We start from the raw sequence: 21,320 nt of genomic DNA on the forward strand, positions 1-21,320 counted from the left end.
ATGAAAGCTGCAGGGGATTTGTGGCTAGGCGGGATACCGGGAAATTTCCCGGTGGGTCCCTTTAAAGTAAGTGTGTAAAGCCCCGGAAAATATTTAATATGAATAAAATCCTTGGTGAGAAAACCCCTCACTTGCATGTAGACTCAAGTTCACAGTTCAGAATTAGAGGAGGTCAACATATACAAACAGAGAAACATATACAAGCAGGCCCCTGTGAAAGAGATGCATGGAATATGAACAGGCGACGTAAATTCCAACATCTTGTTATTCACATCGATGTGCACTCTGATCCGAAGGTCAGTCTTTTTTTCCCAAAGTCTGTCACTAGAGTTTCAGCATGACTACTACCCTCCCAAATTGTTTCTAAAAATTAATAATCGATGTTTTCTGAGAATCCTCGAATGGTCTATTCTGAGCGGTGTAGTAATTTGTTAAATTTTAGTCTGGGAGATGCATTTTTAGCCATTCTAGAAGGCTTGATTTAAAAAAAAATTCCGCGACGGACCCAACCATGGTGGGTGCTCCTATGTTACTAAATTTGCTACTTAGCCCCTCTCTCAAGGTTCAATTTCGTGCCCCCGTTTCTGCTTAAAGAGACTATTGTTAGAGAAAAGGAGATACATCCCAATTAAAAATAGCGACGAGCCTTTAGAGATGATTAAAACTGTCGTCTTTGTAATGTTTCGCATGGTTTCCAGGTCGTACCATAGGCGACCTGTGGTTTGTGATTATAGATGAAGAGCGGGCCCCCTTATGATAATTTTCTCCCGGCTCTTTTCTAGGAGCCACAACGCCTCTGGAAAGCTGGGACTGGTTAACAATGCACGATAAAAGAAACAGAAGGGAACACCTCTGTTTCTTTCGGGGGCCAAAGTCTACCTGGAAACCAAGTCGTTTGTAATCTAAAAGTTTGGTGGAGGCCCACTTTACATATGAAATTGAGATATCGGGAACGAAGCCCAAAAAAGTTTTCAGGTGGCTACAGAAATGAATTTTGGGTGTGGTCATAATATAAACAATCTTAAATGCTACTTTTATGCGTTTAACTTCAAAATTTATACTAAAGTGCCACACTTTGAAAGTTCAACTGCTACAAAAATGTTAATACGTTACCATTGTTGCAAAAAGGTTACATTTTTACTACAGGGTGAGAATATTTTTTCTTATCTTGCCCGGCGAACAAAATGTTGGGGGTACAACGCCCTCATACCCTCTTCGGCGATGCCCCTGCAAGTGATGACTGTAAGAGCTGATCAATATATCCTTGAAGGAATGGCTATTTTGATATCATGGAATGTGGAATGTTGGAACGCTGGAATGTGACTTAAACACATTGAGAAAATACATTCCGACACTCCAATATTCCAGCTTTCCAACATCCAAACATTCCAACATTTCACATTCCATGTTTTCAAGATAGCCACAATTTAAAAAAGGTGCTAGGGATAAGAGGATTAACAATATTTATGCACCCCATGTTAAAATCTTTGCAAATGAAGCATATCAAGAGCATTCAAGGGCAAAGGGGAAATTGTCGAATGTAAGGTCTATGCAGAATTGGTTGGGGTGGCTGAGTCCCCGAAGTCAACAACATTTTAAACGAAGGAGGGTTTGCCTACCTTGCGCCTCCATTGACCTTGTCATATTATCAGGCTGTAGTAGAGTAAATGATAGACTGCTGGATGGGGTGACTTTAATTGCAATTGCTTCCAAATTGGCTAATCTGACAGCACAGACTTTTCTGTATGAGGCAGAAATAAACAGCAAAAACCAAAATAGAATAGGAATATGAAGTTTTCAAGAAATATAGAAATAACAAAATTGCCAACAAAAAACTGGCTTTAAACCAAAGACATTGAAGCATGTTTTTTCTACAGTACATTGTGTTTATATGTAGTTATAGTATATACTATGTCGAAGTGGTGCGAATTTGACCTTGGCAGGTCGGCTGGGTTTCATTGCTCTTCGTAAAATTTGGAATGAGAATACAATAGAAGATTCACTTTACATACAGTGAAATTCGGGTCCGCGAAATATAATCCACGGATATATTTGATATAATTCATGGAGTGATTTGTTGAGTATGATAAGAGAGCAGTGGGGATGGATGGAGCCAGATGGACAGTCCTGCAGAACTTAGCGCTTGTTTCTCCAAACGTAATAACATGGAAAGGATGATCACTTTTGAAAGAACGGAAACAGTTGTCGGCTGATTTACAAGGACATTCTTATCTTTCGTTGGGAAAGAGAGGCGTGATAACCTCACGTTTAGGCCGTAGTGCTGCTAGTAGATAACTTTATATTCGATGGTTTAAAGATGGAAGAGGGATTTCCGGATTTCTTCGACCTTGAAGGAGAAATAGGAAGGTATTCATAAAATTTCCTTTTCATGAACTCATATTTATCGTTACAGTTTCAACGGAGCCCATTTTATTCGTAAAGTTTACATTTGTCGAACTTATGTGACCCCTCATTTAAATCGCAACAAATTTACTTTTGTTTAATCTATCAATTTGGATTTGTAAAGCTTTGTAATACTGTAAAAACGTTTTGATGACTTGTTAGGATATTTTTCTGTGATTGCCGATAACCCCTTGTTTTACAGAGGTGCATTTTGCAGTGTGCATGGTTGCACCGATCGGAGGAATAATGACTGTGTTACAGTTAAAATTATCGATATTCCAAAAATGACAATTACCACTGGATTAACGATAAAAGGTAATATTTTGCCTGCATAGTTAATAATTCAAGGAAATTTAGACAAGTAATAGCTTTGTAACTTTAGAAATTACTCTTTTAGAGAACGAAATTTCTCGTTTAAGGTTACCGGGCAGAGTCGATAGGTGTCAACGCTGTTTATGTTACATGGACATTAAAAACAGTCTACATAAAACACTGAACAATGGAGTCCCGAAATCGGTTTCGTTAATCCTTATAATTTTTGACCTCATTATTATTATTTATAGATACGTCACTTTTGCTTATGATTCGACTAATTCAACCAACCTTCGTAAATTTTTTTGTCATTAATGAGTTCAATATCCTGCATTTCTTTAACCCAGAAACCATACTTGAAGTGTCCACGAGACCCAGGGCGATCAGAGAGGCTCTACATTTTCCTCAAATGTGCTTTTATTTCTTTTCATAAAAATCGCGGATGTGCAAGCGCTTACTCTCTCCATAAATATATGCAGATGTGGCAGACTATCTAAGTTTGGGAGTAGAGCAAGGGAAAGTCGTAAGCCCTAGGTTCCCTGTTTCTTGGAAACAAAATGATACTTGTTGATCATCCTTCCCATCATGTGTCATTTTGTAGGGATTTTCCTGTCAAGCACTTTTCTCTACGAGGGTCACACATCATCTAGTTTCCCACATTTAGGCGATGTAACTCTCTTCTGTAGTAAATGACCCATGCTCCAGCAATAATTTCTGTAATAAATTAGAGGTGTTTTTAAACACTGGCTTGAAAACTAAACCTGGCCAGCATGCAGAGTTCTTTTTGGCATGGTTCTAAGATTCAGTTACAAATTGTTGCTTGGCCACTCAAATCGGCTTACTAGAAAAAAATCAAAGCTAAAATGAAAATGACTCATCAGATTAAGCCCATCACCAAGTCAGCTAACAACCACATAATAAGATACTATTTCTTTATGAGCATGTGTTCATAATTCCATCAATTTTCAACAATTTGCTTCACTTGGTGCATAATGAGTATTTTTCACTTTACTGCTTCCTCTTTTATATAAGCTGGCTTTCTTCTTCAGTTAGAATGCTTCTATTGAAAATGAAAAAAGAGATGCTTTGCCCTACCCGCACCCTCCTCCAATATGAATTAAATTCCTACTGCCTTATAACAGCGTAATTTTTGGCATTTCACAGTCAGATTCACCAACTTGATTCAAAACATGATTCACCAACTTAGGAAGTATTTGCTTCTTGCTGTCCCTTAAGCTCCTTTTACCACTGATATTAATGAAATGGGAATAATGCTAACAGATTCCTGTCTAAAATGTATACTAGAAAACCAAAATCTGCGTATTCTTTTGTAACTGTCCTTTTATTTTAATTTTTTTTAGTCTTCTAAAAATGGGCTAACTGCTGTCATATAAGTAATTTTCTCACAATTTTCTTACAAGTGATATTTCATTGTGAATAAGGCACTACAGTCAATATTTTATATTAGTCACCTTGATAATTGAAAAATGCTGACTTCACAGGGACTTTTGCCCTCCTTGCCCCTCCTATCAAAGGACAAAAGGGGTACTCTCCCCACCACCCCTCCCTCTTTGGCCTCTCGGCTTATATTATGCATTTTAAGACAATTTTTCAAGTGAATGAATGTTTCTGGCTCTTTCTTTTCAGATATCGAGAGGGAAGTTTCGATTTGCAGCAAATTAAGGCACCCACATATAGGTGAGGAGCAAACAATTTCTATAAACATTCCTAATGCAACATATTTTGCATAATTTTAATACAATCTCCCAGAAAATAAGAAAATAAAAAAGCAAAAGCAGCTAAGACTTTTTAGAAAATTTTTTATAGCAAATTGGTCTTCCTACAATATTTTGCATTATTTTGCATTTTGCATTTATAGTACAAGTATGTCAAAGCCTGTCAATTTTCATTGTCAAAGTCTCTTTTTAATCAGTTCAGATTTTATCTGCACATAAAGTTGATGATGCTGTTTACATGGTAACTGAACAGTAAGTATTTTTTCACCTGCTATTTTCATTACCTCAAAATGAAAATGAAAATGTCTGTACCTTATCGTGTTGAATTATTTTTTGTGGATGCTCACTTGCTATGAAAGATTGTCTTGATGTCATAAATTCCAATTGGTCATTGGAAACACAAGAGCTCGGTATTATTTAAAGCTGTGTTAAGAAGTTTGCCGTTTTTCCTGAGGAAATTTTTTAGCAAAACGGGTTTCTTTGGCAGAAGGAGTTATTTTTGGCAAAGAGTGTCATTTTCTCAAGATGGTCAGTGGAAACAGGATGATTGCGTAATCTGATATGAAATTTGTTTCTTCAATATAGGATGGATGGTGTTGATCTCTGCGAAGAAATAGTAAATAGGGTTAACAATGGATTTGTATATAGTGAAGCTGTTGCAAGGTGAATATACAAAACATGAATTCAGTTTGTTTAAAAATTATAAATAAAACAAATATGTCTTAACTATTGAACCTTTTAATGTCACCTGCTGCAACTTAATGGAGACTGAACTGTTTGAGAGTTTTAGGTAATCCCAATTCAAAGATTTACAAGTTTGTAACCACTTGTTAATTTTTAAGTAGTAGGTTGGTGCTGTGGTCTGTATTTTCATCCTTCATCTGCAGCTATAAATTTGAACCCATTTGTTCACATGCCGGAAAACTATTATGACTCCCACTCCAAGTGGCCAGCATTTTGCCTATATATTTGGGTTCTTGTGCCATTTGGAGGGGTGAGGGGGAGGGGGAGATAAGAATCTTCAGAGCAAAATAGTGATCAAACTCAGTAAAGGAATTTGACACAAAGAATTTATCTTCTTAAATAAAACTTCCCAACTCCCTCTCTGGTTATTTAGGTATCCTAGTTGTTTTTCAGGTGTCCAGCAAAAAGATAAGCCTGGGTTGCATTTGGTTACAATTCCTTGAATGTTGTGCAAATTTATTCATAATCATGCTATCATTCTATCATTTTGTAATTTATTATAACCTATAAATCAATAAGTAGTTTTCCTGCCAATCATAAACTATGATTTAACAGTATATCCTTCTTTTCACTTAAGCCATTATGTAAGACAAGTTTTTGAAGCACTGGCATACATTCATGAAAGAAATATCATTCACAGAGACATGAAGGTTGGCAATTTATATGTGTTGTTTCAAGCAATACCATTATCATTTGGAAATGGATTATATTGTATGTTTGATTACAAGAACTCTGAGCCATAAAAAATTAGTTGACTATTTGCCTGATAGTTTGAAGACTGTGTATATATGAAAGGAAATTAGAGAGTATATGCTTTGTATTTTGTTTGGTATAAAATGATAAAGTCATTGCTGCAAATTTTTCAGAGAGAATCTTTACACAATAGTTTCTTTTTGGAGGTTTTGCAAAAGAAACATATGTTGTATGGCACTGTTTTGTCTTTGCTGCTGTGGTTTTATGCTACAGTATTTATCAAAGTTTACAATCCCCTGTGACTTTTTCTTTTACAGCCCCATAACATAATCTTAGCGAGCAGGGATGACACAGCACCAATAAAAATAACAGACTTTAGTGTAGCAATTGAATTGCCTCCAGAGAATTTTATCAGAAGTGGGAGAATTGGAACACCACATTTTATGGCACCAGAAGTTGTTAAAAGAGAACCTTATGACTGTGCTGTAGATATCTGGGGATGTGGTGAGTTATTTCATGTGTTTTTTCTAGTAAATTCAAGAGGGCTCCCAACAGTGGAATGTTTGCATGATTGTCAATAATCTATCACCAGTTAGCTCTAAGGGGGCATTGCCCCAATGCACCCTTGATATCTGCTGCTGGGTTATTTTAAGAAACCTTTTTAAGAAACACAGGCAAATGTTTTCTCTTATGCTATGGCTGATACATGAAAACACTGTTTAAGCAACTATCCTTTATTTTGGATAACAATTGCCAATTGTCCAGTTAGTATCCCAGTTACAATTTAAGTTTATTTGTCACTCAGAACCTGGAGATACAGAAATATTGTATTATTATTTCATTTTGCAATTTTATCTAAAAAATTCGTTAAGACTCTTTTTGGCAATATCCGAATTTCTGTTTACTAGGAGTGGTCCTCTACATACTCTTGAGTGGTGCTTTTCCATTTCATGGCACCGGAGACATATTATTTGATGCAATTGTCCAGGGAAGCTTCTCTGTAAGTCCAAAGTTTCAGAAATCGTTGCTATTTTTTAATGTCAAATGGAAGATTTCATTTCTAATGATCACAGGAACCATAGCATGTTGTTTTTACTATAAAATTGCCGTGTGTTATTTTTGTTTTGCTGATTAAGATTAAAAGTTTAATGATTCATGAAAGATTTTCCTGTATTTACGGAAGTATTATGATTTTATAGTTGAAATCAAGGCAGTGGCAAAGCATATCAGAAAGAGCATGTGACCTTGTATTTTGTATGTTAGCAGTCAATCCAAAGGACAGAATTACCGCTGATGGAGTATTGTCGCACCCTTGGCTACTTGTAAGTCACTCTTATACCTGAAGATATATATGGTAAATTTTTAATAATTATGTCATAGGTTGACAAAGTGGTCATCCTTCCAAACACCTGTGCTGGAAGGGTCAGCAAGATTGCAGCTGGTATCAAATCCTTTTTAAGGCTAAGACTTTCTCAATAATGTCGACTGTATTTCCTATAAAATTTTTGTTCTCTCCTTTGGTTCAAAACCAAAGATGGTAGGTAGGTAAAGCCATTCGAGGACTAGCAACCTTGAGGTATCAATTTTCTTTTCATGACCACAGGAAGTATATGACAAGGGAGTCACCTTCTAAATTTATCACACGTTGTTATGTTGAATGATTATCTGATGTTGGATGGTTAGCTTAGAGAAATAAGGACCAACTGCTCAACTCCTTGCCTTAGTATTGGTAGAAAACTGAAGAAATATCGTTGATGGTTAGAATCCACATCCCACTACGCTCAACTGTCAGTGTCTCAAAATGGAGCATATCTGGCTACGAAACGGAATATATTGCCAATTTGATTCAAAAAACGTTTTATGATGCTCCATAGGGCACGATTGTTGAAAATGTTCATGGGGACAAGCCCTAGACTCACTCTCTTTTCTTTTTAAGCTAAAACACGAACCCAGCTTGCTTTCCATCCAGAGATTGCCTATACTTGCTCTCCATTAGTCTCCAGTGAGATCGGCCAGTTAAAACTTTTTTAAAAAACATCATAGCCCGACGTTACAATGGCAAATCGATTGTTACTTTTGAATTGGCCTCCTCGGTCTGTAGATTATAGAATTGATCTTAGCTTTACACCGTTTTGTGTCCCTGTAACATATATTCGGATTGCTGTATTCTGTCAAGTCAAGAAACTGTTGGGTGCGTTGGGACCAACAGGGACATAAAAAAAGCCAGAAGTATAAACGCTCGTACATCATTATAAAAATTTTGGCATCGCTTATTTCAGCTTTACATTTTCCCTAAAAACTGTAGTTTGATCATCTTGTCAGTTTTTAAAATTTTCTTCTCAAGAATTTTTTTAACCGCAGCCCAAAAAGGTTTATATTCCGGAAAAACCATAGAGGCTCAAGTTCCTAAATAGCCTTGAGGTTTTACTTTAAGAAACTTCACACCAACTCTGTAACGTCGTTGTAGGACACAGCTTCATGTGAAATTCTGAATTGAGAGGAACTAATTTAGGTGCAAGGAACCCTTAATAATGCTTGTATAATGCTCAGTTTTCGGTTCTGTTGCTGTTTGCTAAAACTTTCCTAGCACTTTTTTTCCAAAAATTGACCTGAAAGCTATTTTTGTCAGCTTACTACTTCCGGTTTCGATAAAGGCGTTTCACATTTAACTGCTTTGTGGTTTAAATGAATAGACTTCAGTGTTTTTTTAGCGAAGTGCTCGGGCCTATCATACTTTGTCGTATTTTTGTGTGGTTTTTGTGTTCTGTCTGTTTTTGCTCGAAAATGGTGTATGGCAACGAGGTCTTAAATACACTTACGATCTTACTATTGCTCCCTTTTTGCGAGAGATTTAAGAGCTCTTTCCAGCCCAAAACAAGCGATTAATCGACCATCGAAGTAAAAAACACATTTTGACTTTATCTGAGGAAAACTACCCTGCTAGGTTTCTTGACCTTCATTACACGGTTTCTGCTCAATTCTGGCAGATTTCTCAACTCCCGCACCGACCACCAACTATATCCTCCTTTGACTGGATGGGATACAGTGGCTGAAGGATGTTTCTCTCCGCTTTACAGCTCCAGGTCATTTTATTTGAGCTATGCTGTTGATGCGCACGAGTAGAAGAATTGATCCTGTGCCAAATGGACCTTGTTTTCTTTTTTGCATGGCAATGTCTTTACTGTTCTTGAGACATTTCTTTGCGAAATTTCCTTCGCATATGACCTAATTAAAGCTTTGCTCGTTTTAGCTTCACTGCTGTGCTAGATCCTGGATACGTTTTTTTATTTAATCCGTGTTTGCATTTTTTATGAAGTTTTAAATATTTAATGAAGATTTCGATCACATCAAACACAAGTTAGATTCTCTCCACTTTTCTTTACGCACGAGCTTTCAGATGTGCTGGTCCACAAGTTAATGTTCTTTGATAGGTAGTTTTGTCGTTGGTTTAATTTCAAATTTTATATCATTAGCATAATTTTAATCTACCAATGCTATTGCTTTGTCTAATGATGTGGTAGTTTCTTAAAATCATCTGTTCATTTATTGCCCCATCTAGATAATGATAATTTTAGCTTTTTGGAGTTTTTTCTGTTAATGCAACTATTATTTTTCATTGTCAAACTATTTCTATTTATTTGGCATTATCTGTACTCTGGTGAGTCTACAAACGTCGGCTTTGTAGAGACAAATTTTTTGTCTTGCAGCTTGACGTGTTTGCCATTTGACTTAACTAACTTTTCGCACAGGACAGAGATCGATCTGCCGAAAGGACGCATTTGCAGGATACCGTGGAGGAGCTTAGAAAATTCAACGCCAGAAAGAAGTTGAAGGTAATTAAACATAAGCTTTCTTCAAAACTGCTGCCATCTTTAATAGATGCCAGTCTGAATTTCATAAAATCTTATTTCTAAGGTACAGTTTAATGTAGCCTGATTTTTCATTTATTTAGGGTGAAGTTATGGCGTCTTTAGCTAGAAGGCAATTTGAAGGTATGATCAGTATATTTTAATTTTTTTTTCGCTTTCATTCTCCAGATGAAAAGTCAAAGCTTCTCTTTATCTTTCGCATTAATTGCTTCTTTTGTCAAATTCTAGGAGATTCGGATGGCTTCGTGCATAGCCCAATTGAGGTACTAATAAATGTCATATTTCTTTTTTTAGATAAATTGCTCCGCTATTATTCAATATTGCAAGCAATAGCCTATAACTCGTCTGTTGTTTCTCATTAGGTTTCTTTCTGACTTAACCATGAAATCAAGAAATAAAAATTGGAGGAGACTCTCCGAACTCCGATTAAAGTTCTACAAGCCTCCTCGTAGCATCGAGGTCACTGTGTTTGCGCCGTTTATTACGTTGTGATGTGAGATATCTGGTCACATGATCCAATCTGCTATTCAAACGATATAACAATAGTACCTAAAAAACCCCCACACCCTAGCTAGATCCTCCCCAGTATTTACAGAGAGGAGGCGACACGTTTCTGTTTTATCAATAACGTGCCTACAATTTTAATCAATTTGATCCTAGTGCTGTGCTAATTCCTTTATTTCTATGTTGGCATAACGCATTTTATATTCGAGTTTCTCTCATATCCCTTGTTATGTATTACTTTATGCAATCTTATTTCATTGACCCTTTTATTACCCCTAGGGCACAAACGATTTTGAAAATGACACAGTAGAGCCAGATCTTTCTGATTCAGGTATGTTCAGTCAGCCGTTGGTTACGTACTGCCTTTTTCCTGTCTCCTGCATGCCTTTATTACTGTCTTTCTCTCTCGTAAGGTTAATGAATTTTTACGTTTTTCTTTCTCTCTCGTGCTGACAAGCATCTGTTGGTTAATAAACTATTGTACTCGTCATAGATCATTGCAAGAGCAATGAGAACTTTTCTGAAAAATATTCAGAATGAATTTAATGTTTCATGGAAGTGTTTCATTGCCAAAGGGGAGTGGTCTGACATGATTTGTCTTGATTTCAGAAATGCTTCCACCCCATTCCTGTTATTAAGAATGACAGTTCCCCAAGTAACAACGAAATTTTTGTGAATGTGTATCTTTCATTCCTCTGATTGCAGCTATAATTGCCCAACTGATCGATTCACTAGACGAAATTCAACTTCTTGCGGGTGGAAGAAAAGATGACATTTTGTTTTTGCAGTGGCTTTTTGAAATACCTTCGCTGTATTCACTTCTTGAGGTATTCAACTGTCAAATGTTATTGGAAAATTCCAGTTTTCCGCCTCTCCCAGTTTGCTCATTTTTTTAGGAGAATGAGATAAACTTTCTCTCAATGTTCTTATTTTTCTTGTATGTTCATTCTTTGTCAGTGATCAAGTACATTTGATGCTTTAAACTATATTTTTTGCTGTATTTTTAAACTATATAATTTACAGTTTGAATACTTGCGTTACTGAAAGGTCATATCAGATTCCAATAATCTCCGTTTGTTTTTTGTAGATTCACTCGAAAGTGTCCCACGTGACACATCAGAGGCTAGCACATTCATTAGAACCAAACGCAGTTGATTTATCTAGTCAAGTATGTTACTAAATGAGCCTCAGTTTCAGTAGCAATCTAATGCTGCCTCGTTTTTGCAATTAAAATAAACAGTTGCAATAGTGGATGCTAACAATTGTATGTTTATAATCGTATTAACACAGCCTAGATTATATCTTCCTAACCCTGCCATCCAATCTTGTTCCCTTCTTCTCTACCTTAATTAGAAATCATTGCTTTTCAAACCAAATTAATTTTCGCTTTGAGCTACAGAGATCTCAGTTGAAAAAACAGTTAATATTCAGGTACAACAATTCACCCATAATTTCTGTAGTGGAAATTAGACCCCTTTGATGAGACTTTACCATTTTGGATGATATAATTTACAGGTATGCAGGTAGCCATATTGTTTGCACCTCCTTTTGGTTCTCCCGGTATCGTATAACGCTTCGTTTCGTAGACGAGGTACCCCCATTGAACCACGGATCATGGGATTGCATTGGAAGAATGTCTTATTGTGTGAACGAATTGAGTATTCATGACATGTGATTTTATTCGCGTTTCATGAACTTGGCTTCGGAGCAGGTAGAAATGCGCAGTGCGAACAGACAAGAAGCGTTCCTGCACTCAAGTTGCCAATATTATTTCATCTCCAGCTCAGTAAATTTGGCTACAATATGAGTTGCGCTATTGTTGAAGTAGGTAGTTAGTATTTCTCAAAGAAAATAGTTTTGAAAATGTGAAAAACTCGGATGTGCTTTGTTCTTCTCATCATTTTCCATGTTTGAGCTACTGAATGGTGACTGCTTTCTGTTGTAGGTAGTATCTGCGATCGAAATGCTGGAAAATCCGGACGAAACCGCTTTGGAGCTGAAAGAATTATTAAATGACACACATATAATGGTAGATGTTCAGATTAATTGCCTTATTGTTTTCTGTGTTTTGCAGTACTTAGTTTGACCCATGTACGCGAGTCCTTTTATATTTTTTATTGTTTTATGATTACAAAGCCTCAAGGCCAGGGTATTATTGTAACAATCAAAACTTACGACCTATTTTATTTCAGATATATGGTGATATGTATTTGTTAACATGATATCAGCAATTATGTTGTTAAAGTATATGTTCAAGTATATGCCAGTCTGCCTCATATTCTGTAAATTTTGTTTAGATAAATGTTAGTGTATAGTTTTCGGTAGTTAAATTATTTACAGCTTATGTTTGTGCAATAGATGATTCAAACTTTATTCAGTAAGTCATTGATTGACTGATTGGTGTAATCTTACAAAGCAGCCACAAGGGAATCCCCCTGAATCCTAGAGAGGTTTGATATAAGGGTTGGCAAGGTCAGGAAATAATCGACAAATATGATTAATATTGCATATCTAGCAAGTTGATTTTCATCTTTGATATATATCCCTTCATATATATTTTTAGTCATAAAATACTCATTTATCGTGTGTACTTGGCTGGTTCTTTTAAAAATAGGTTTGAAATTTCCTTAGGCCTTAATGACATCATATGATCAGACGCTACAGGAGGTGCAGTCTGGGGGTATCGTGTCATCCTTGTCGAATAACGTCATCGAACAAACAGACAGCATTGCAGAAAATCTCACCCGAGTACGACTAGTTCAGTTCACTAAAAGTGGATCAGAGCCGCTGGTGAGAAAATTTCACACATTTAATTTCGTCACTTTTAAGTCATGATGTGGCTTTTAAACTTTGTAAATAAGCACTTGAACAGCTGTAACATGACTAAGAGTAGAAATGGCCTGGACTTTACAAAGTCCACTTAGTTTTGTCGAAGTGATCGTTGAAAGAATTCGTGATTTCACCAACTACTCTAATTTTTAAGACTTACAAAGTCATTATGCGTTATAATCTACATGTAGAAGCTTTGAATGCATTTGCCTCTAATTGGAAGTTAAAAGAGCAAAACATCTAAACAGGAGCAGTAATAAGGTCAAGCAGAAATTTGCCTCGATTTTCACAACCTATTATTTGATAATGATTGGTGATTCCTTGTAAGTCTGCAATCACTTGTGGTTATCTTGTGAACTGGTTAGGCAGCGCAGAAATCCAGTCTCTCACCATGATTTTTTCCTTGAAGGGAGTGACTTTGAAGATTAACGATGACAATAAATGCGTTGTGGCTAGAATAATCCACGGTGGAATGATACATCGACAGGGTACGGCCTTTCTTTGCCAACTTTGCTTTACTATTGGTTTAAATTTTTCGTCTTTTGTGGCTTCTTCAATGCTTCGGCCATCGTAAGGCGCATCTATGATGAAAATGGTTTGTTTGTAGACACCATTTTGGCATTTTTTCTTGCTTCCGTCGCAATTCCAGTGGTTGTTTCTTTATTTTTAGGAACTTTGCATGTTGGAGATGAAATCAAAGAAATTAATGGTATAAGTGTTGCCAGGCAGTCCGTCGAAAATTTACAGGCTATTTTGGTATGTCATTAACATTTTAAAAAACAATAATGTGTTTATCTTTTTTCCATCAAACGACAACTTTGCTCACTTTCTTGTTTTGGTTAACTGGTGATCATTATCACATCATTGTTTTGCAGAGGGAGGCCACTGGTGACGTCACATTTAAGATTGTTCCAAATCTGCGTAATAGTGAAGTGGAAGAGAAGAAGGTAAGCGCACCATGCATTGCTGAACTTAACGGTGAAAAATGAAACGGTTTACTCATCATATTTATGGTATCTTTATAGTGTAATTTCAGTCATTGTTTGTTAGTTAGAATGGGGTGTTTTACCATAGATTCTAATGAGTATAATTTGAGATTCAATTTTCTAATTTTAATTTTCTAAGCTACATTTAGGTGCTTTCCATATTGCCGAATATTTTAGAAAAGTATGTTTTTCTTAACTTTTTTGCTAAAATAAAATGTTTTGAAAGTTGATCATTAGGAAAAAAGCATAAAACAGCAGCAACAGCCATAAACATTAATTGATAAATTAATACTTTTTACATCTTCCCTTGTTGGATAGAAGTTAGGGCCATGACCCATAGCAGTTTAGTTTTTTCTTGCGAGGGTCATGGCCCTAACTTCTATCCAACTATCTAACTTCTATCCTTCTATTCCTGCTATGGGTCATGGCCCTAACTTCTATCCAACAAGGGAAGATGTAAAAAGTATTAATTTATCAATTAATGTTTATGGCTGTTGCTGCTGTTTTATGCTTTTTTCCTAATGATCAACTTTCAAAACATTTTATTTTAGCAAAAAAGTTAAGAAAAACATACTTTTCTAAAATATTCGGCAATATGGAAAGCACCTAAATGTAGCTTAGAAAATTAAAATTAGAAAATTGAATCTCAAATTAGAAAATTGAATCTCAAATAATTTAAGAAGCACTTTGGTATGTACTTTAGTTTTTTTGTCTTACGTTTCAAAATCAAAATATGTAATATTGACCAAGTATAACACGCTGCAAGTTTAAGGTACACAGTGAAGAAAGTTATTCAGTTTCTTGGGTCTTTGATGACTTTCTATATTTGAGTACATTTTACCCTTTTCTAGAAATTTGTCCGAGCTTTGTTTGACTATGACCCTCGCGCTGATGACTTCATTCCCTGCCAACAAGCAGGCATCGCTTTCAAACGTGGTGAAATATTACAGATTGTCAGTCAGACGGATACCCACTGGTGGCAGGTATGGTCTAGTGCTATGTGTTTCAATGACTTATATTCTTATTTCGCATGCACTAGCAACTGGCTCTCGAGCTTGTTATCAGGAATTCTATGAAGAGACGTTATCACGTTATGTATGATGCAGTGCTAGGTCTGTAGGAATTTAGATATGAGTTGATAGCATTGGATTTGTCAGGGTTGTTTTAATCAAAGGCACATGAAACCTGAATGTTTTGAATGCTGTAGCTGGTAATGAAGATTGCTGCAGGGGTGTCATGGAGTGATAGGACGCAGGAGTGGTGCAGCAAGAGGAGTAGGGAGAACAGAGGGAGCAAGTTCCTCTCGAGTATCGAACCTTTTCTGCTTTGCCTAGGATAACTAGGTTAGCTAAGCATTCACTAGATAAATGCTCCTCCTTCTACAAAAAAATCAACAACGCCCCGTTACTGCTGCAACTGTTTAAGGAGGTCTTAAGCCGAATAAAGGACTTAGGCAGTGACAGCCTCATACGTTCCATGTGATAGTTTGATATACATTCAGTGTAAGCAAGCTAAACGACACGTTAAATGTAGAGTTGCATGTTATTCTGACCATTCAGTTGTTTTTCATCAAGTATGTCTTTTTCTAGGCGATTCGTGCCGGCGATACCCAGAAAGCAGGTCTGGTTCCGTCTCCAGAACTACAAGAACTGTAAGTACAGATTCAGCATACGTTTACGGTAGTTGCCAGAGGGGTGTTGCCCCAAAGAAGGGTAGTGAGGGGCAGTTTTCCCTTACGGGAAATTCTTAGCTGGCAAACATGGTTTGTGGGTTTGTGGGTTTGTGGCACTGTGCTGAATTTTGCAGATTTTAAGATCTTCAGGTTGACATAGAGCCCTCCTGTCAGTGAATATGTCGAGGAAGCTTTCAAGGAAACCAGCGGGGAAACCTGTCTACTTTTTAGGGGAAGTTAGCCCTTTTTTGGGAAAACCAACCCTCATTCTGAGAAAGCTATTCCTCATTTTAGAAAAGTTAGCCTTTGTTTTAGAGAAGCTAGTCCTCTTTTCGGAGAAATATTGGCAAGACTCCTAAGCAGCTGATAAATTGCTTGGCTGAATCAAATTTTTGTTCCATTGGCAGCTCTAAGAGATTGTATATTTTGCAGGAAGATCGCGAGCCATGCTGTTGGAAAATCAAAGAAGGATGGAGGTTTGTGACTAGTTGTAATTATATCATTTATGAATTTATTTGTTATTTATCAGCTATATCGTTTTTTTATTCTTTATTTGCTCTATCTTTTTTTAAAAATTTTTTCATACTTGATAAAACTTGGGACTCATTTAGTTTTAAGGATTTTGTTTACAGTTAAGGATTTTTTTAGGCATATCCTCCTGTTACTCAAGGCCGGATAGAGTAGGTACAAGGTTTTAATCTGTGAAGCTCAGGGAATGCTTGAAACATCGATTTCAAATTGGTCAAAACTGCTACGAGCTGTGAATATTTTTAAAAAATTATGCTGCGAATTAATGCTTTTATCAAATGCAAATTCTTACGAATTTACCGAGCCTAAAGTTAACTGGATCCCTTTCAGTGCATGTCCCTGATCAACATTTAACGGACCCCATATATTTTAGATCTCAAGTATGATTCAGTTGATAAAGCTCTTTTTGAAAAATTTCTGTCATCTTTCGCAGCAGTAAAATGCTTTTGGAAAGGAATAAGGAAGAAGAAGAAGATTGGAAAGTACATCGCAAGACATAATTCTTGTATGTTTTATAATGCTCTGATCAAGTTTTCTTCTTGCTGTTTCGCACCTGATGCGATATGTCTTTGACTTAGGCCAGTAATATTTTTCGACTGACCCGTGAATCCAATATGTCAAACAAACGCAAACGAGAAACCAGGACCTACTTTATTGATTGCTATATGAACGGGTTTGCAAATAAGGCGATTTCGGATTAAGATGGATTATCCATCTTTAGACTGTCATATGCGTTGTTGTTTGATAAATAAAATTTAGAAATTTTTGTTTTGTTTGACCGATTTTTAAATACATTGATGAAAGCACTGAGAACTTTAAATTTCAAGTGCACATGCCATGTGCTTCTTCTTAATCATCGCGAATAGCTGTTAATCTAACCACTATAAGATCTACTTATCTTGTATTTTCCGACTTTCTTTGGCAGTTTTCGACCAACTTGATTTGCTCACCTACGAAGAAGTGACTTTTGTTAATGCATTCAGAAGGAAAACAATCGTGCTAATTGGTAAATGTTTTTTGTTATTCTACTCTTCGTTTCATGTTTTCTCAATTCATTATTCATTTCACTTGGAAGGATTCTATATTTTGTCTTTGTATTTCAGGTGCACATGGTGTTGGCCGAAGACATATAAAAAATTCATTAATTGCTCGATTCTCAGAGAGATATGCATATCCAATTCCTCGTAAGTGGCGCAATGTGGTCTGTGATGATCTTTACAAGCGTCAGCTCAGATTTGGCGTTCATACTGCGTTACTTTGCAGAAAACCGTATTTAGAATGCTGACCTGCCATACATTATCAAAGCTTAGCCCGACATGCATTGCGGGGCTGATTCTAATAGTCGAGCCCCAGTTTTTTTTAGCATAGCTAGGGGGGTTTTCAGTTGAACGCAAAAGTCTTAAATCTGTGATAAAAGAACGATTACATTAAGTTAGCAATCATTTTGGAAAACTTTGAAAACATTTTAAGATAAGTGCCTAACAGAGGGGAAATTTTCTTCCTTCTACCTGTATTGACTAGTTACGCATGTGAACTTGCTCTGCCAGCATCACCACAAAAGGGGTGTATGTTTTATTTAGGGTATATTTTCAAAATCCGAAAATTCTTAAATTATATTTTTGTGTCATTATCACCTTGCCAGACTGTTTGACTCTTCGCTGCGCAAAATTTTAATGGAAAGCATTTTCGACAGCCATAAGAAAACTTCATTTAGACTGATCGTCAATTTTTTTAACAAAGTGGTATCTGAATTCTACTTGAAGAACAATCGATTTTTGTCTTTCAAGATACCTCCCGTGAGCCACGACCCAACGAGGAGCATGGAAAACAATACTACTTTGTATCGGAAGAATCAATGCTAATGGACACTGCATCACACCAATTTTTAGAGTATGGCACACACGAAAATGCCATGTATGGAACTAAATTAGACACAATTAGAGACGTTATCAACAATGGGTACATTGCGGTTCTAGACGTTGAGCCTCCGGTATGTTGGTTGCGTTGCAATTTAGGATACTATGTAATCTGTTTCTTCATTTTTTACTCGGTCGGTAGTGATATACAAGGACAAAAGATCTCGTTTGAATTTTCCTAGAAAAGCTAAGATAAAATGCGTGTCACACCTCCCCACACACGTCCAGTATTTACGTGCCTGTACACCTTTCTTTCCTAGGTGCATTCAGCCTTTCATTCGTGGTATGAGAAGAAATAAATGCCATAACGTAAACTAGCGAAATAAAATGATAATCTTGGGATAAAAGTAGATACGGGTTCAATGGCTTGGCGGAAGAGCTACCTATAATCTTGATTCTTCATTGCGAACTTGGATATTTCAAGAAACGTTTCATAATGACCTGCAGTTAAATTTTATAGGGTGAAGCAAAAATGATACAGCATAAATTCAATTGATTTTTAATGCATAATGCTGCGTTTTTACTCGGGTAACAAGATTTACACAGAACGTGAGCCTGCTGACGCTTGAAAACTGTTGAATTTATTAGAAACAAGATATTCCAACCGCGTTTTTTATTCACTAGATTTAATCATTTGGTGCACCTAAAATGGCAGTATGCTGAACCAAACCTCAGCTTTTTAAGGCTGCAAGCGTAGTGGCTGCAAAAATGCAAGCTAGTTCTTTTAATTCAAATTATCGTGTTTTTTACAATATTATCGTGTCTTTACAGGCATTAAAACTATTACGATGTGCTGAATTCGCTCCATATGTCGTATTTATTGCTGCCCCGACGAATCTTCCACAGAGAGGAGATAAGTTTTTTGTAAGTATTTTGAATCTATATTTTTGATGTTTCTCAGTGATCCGTGGTAGCTTTTTCCTTAAACGTTACTCTTCTATTGCCCTAGTAAAACTGGAATTCGAGACTGTAGGTTTGAAATACATATGCCGATCTCTGTTAGATGATCCTAGGACAGCTTGGGAGACTCCATTGTATTATTTATGTTATGCTTAATATTTATGTTATTTGAAGCAGCTTATGAGAAGCTCCAGGAGACTTTTCCTGAGAAAGGAGTAATAGGGATTAGATATCGACTAAATTTTTAGACATTTCTTGCTTCAACTTTCTTTTATGTGGTTTTCAAATAACAAAAGCAATCCTAAAGCTTGTTACGTACAAAAGTAATTTAGAAGAAGTGTTTGTTTTTCACCGACGGAAAGATTGTACATATTCTGTATGTGTTCCAAACCTGCTACTCTATTTTTAACGACTCCCATGACCCCTTCACGAACAGAATGCTCTTTAGTTTGGAGAACTTGACGAAAGAAACAACAGTGTCGTCTCAGACATCAAGATATTTTTAAAGGTCCATTGAAGCATGATTGGAATGAAGTGTTGTGTATTCGAATAAAGTGGAGAAATTTAATATGGAACACCACTAACTTAAGAGGTTGACCGTAATAGGGGGAGGAAAACTTGAACAGAAGCTGCGCCAATACCGTAATAATCATAAACTTCTACAATTCCCTTCTTGTTTATGCATTGTTCTGGCCTATATTCTAGTAAATAACTGCAGTTAATAAGTTCTACAAATAACTTTTATTATGATACTTCTTTTATATAGGACGAAAGCCTGAACAGGCTAGTGCAAGAGTCAGAGTCACTGAAAGAACAGTTTGGACATTTATTTAACCTAGTAATTATAAACCATAATATTGAGGACACGATAGAAGAGCTTGCTTGTGAGCTGGAAGATATCGAGAAGCCTCAGTGGGTGCCTGCAAGTTGGTTGTATTAGGCGAATTTTTTTATGTAGGAAGTGAAAGAAACATAGTAAGGGAACTTACTTTTTACGTTTCAGTAAGGGGGGTTTTAAGTGAAAATGCTGTTTATTATGTCGAAATGCAAGTGATATGTATGTAAATAAACGAACGTAATATCCCTCCGTTTTTGACAAATGCTAGGTTGGTAGCAATGTCTGCCAAAATAATTGTTATTAGACAAAAAGAACTCCAATAGCTTGGTTTTTTTACATTTTTTTCCAGATTTCGATATCACATAAAAGATTTAGTAAGTCTGGTTTCTGTTTGGTGGAGATTAAAAAACCCAATCGAGTTAAATCATCGGTCACTTTCAAGTGATTTAGAATTTTTGATTGGAAAACATGAATTTAGTCAACAAAGAGGTTTTCATGCTACAAGTGCATGTCATGCTGATTTCATTAAGATACTTTTAAAGATTATAAGATGTTTGACTTTGGAGTTCATTCAACGGTATCTTCGCACCTGCAGTCACTATTCATCATCTGCAAGATTTGGCCTTGTTGCCTTCTTGTCATAAGAATCTCCAACAACAACCGTTTGGAAAGTATGTTTACTGGGCTTAACCTATTAATAGAAGTTGAAAATGACAAATTCAAACTGGTTAGCTAGATGTTGTTTTGTTTAATACATGATGAGGGGTTCCTGTTAAGTTTGGGTGCTCCAAAGCTATCGACTGGCCAATAATCCACCGAGATCTAGTGAAACGCCACCAAAGTTGTGTCCTTGGCATTTATCCATCATGGTGGCAAACCGCAGGAATCGTTGCTATTTTTTCCAAGTTTTGACTCCAATGAACGTAATGGCGCTTTTTTCCAGCTTTTGTTAGTGTGTGTGGGAAGTTAAATGATTGGGCAACTCCCATTAACAGTTTACAAACTCGCTTTTCCTATCTTGTCAAACCCTGCATTTTCCAAAGGCCTGTTTTCTACAGGAGTGTAGCATACTCCACGTAACACCCCATCCCCATTTAGCAATCACCCTGCTTGACAGTTTGTTTATATGCTATGTCAATTTAAGGTGGAGTGATTTTTCCATCGTGAAACAAAAACGCAGTCAAATGTAAGACGTATATTGTCAAATGTAAACGTATATTTCAAATTTTTGTAAATTTTGATAATTTATGATCAGTTCATTAATTTTTTAAACTGGAAGCATGTAACTTAAATCGTTTGCTGAAGTCAATATTTCAATAATTTATTTCTATATACATTGTTATCATTGCTTCACCGGTTCTTTAACCCCCATATCGGAAAAGTCACCTCC

The 21,320-nt window shown here is 36.3% G+C and overlaps 1 protein-coding gene across 4 annotated transcripts; it reads left to right on the top strand.

Moving 5' to 3' along the window:
- Positions 1-2,030: 2,030 nt before the first annotated feature.
- On the top strand, positions 2,031-21,260 carry LOC135684237 (peripheral plasma membrane protein CASK). Of its 4 annotated transcripts, XM_065199697.2 has the most exons (29): positions 2,031-2,367; positions 2,606-2,718; positions 4,363-4,413; positions 4,649-4,703; positions 5,037-5,114; positions 5,773-5,845; positions 6,206-6,392; positions 6,797-6,888; positions 7,088-7,210; positions 9,638-9,721; positions 9,841-9,880; positions 9,986-10,020; positions 10,541-10,592; positions 10,967-11,088; positions 11,349-11,429; positions 12,207-12,290; positions 12,893-13,051; positions 13,500-13,578; positions 13,761-13,846; positions 13,966-14,037; positions 14,928-15,059; positions 15,666-15,727; positions 16,181-16,224; positions 16,710-16,781; positions 17,202-17,282; positions 17,380-17,460; positions 18,064-18,266; positions 18,964-19,056; positions 19,859-21,260. In XM_065199697.2, the coding sequence occupies exons 1-29, from the start codon at positions 2,318-2,320 to the stop codon at positions 20,030-20,032; spliced, it is 2,658 nt and encodes an 885-aa protein (XP_065055769.2). In that variant the 5' UTR covers positions 2,031-2,317; the 3' UTR covers positions 20,033-21,260. The 4 variants fall into 4 exon arrangements, with proteins under 4 accessions (XP_065055769.2, XP_065055770.2, XP_065055772.2 ...); XM_065199698.2 differs by lacking the exon at positions 2,606-2,718; XM_065199700.2 differs by lacking the exon at positions 2,606-2,718 and having other exon boundaries at positions 4,654-4,703.
- Positions 21,261-21,320: the final 60 nt, after the last annotated feature.

Source organism: Rhopilema esculentum, unplaced genomic scaffold (assembly GCF_057945365.1).
Source record: "Rhopilema esculentum isolate cy_ngs unplaced genomic scaffold, ASM5794536v1 HiC_scaffold_34, whole genome shotgun sequence".
NCBI classification, from domain to species: domain Eukaryota; kingdom Metazoa; phylum Cnidaria; class Scyphozoa; order Rhizostomeae; family Rhizostomatidae; genus Rhopilema; species Rhopilema esculentum.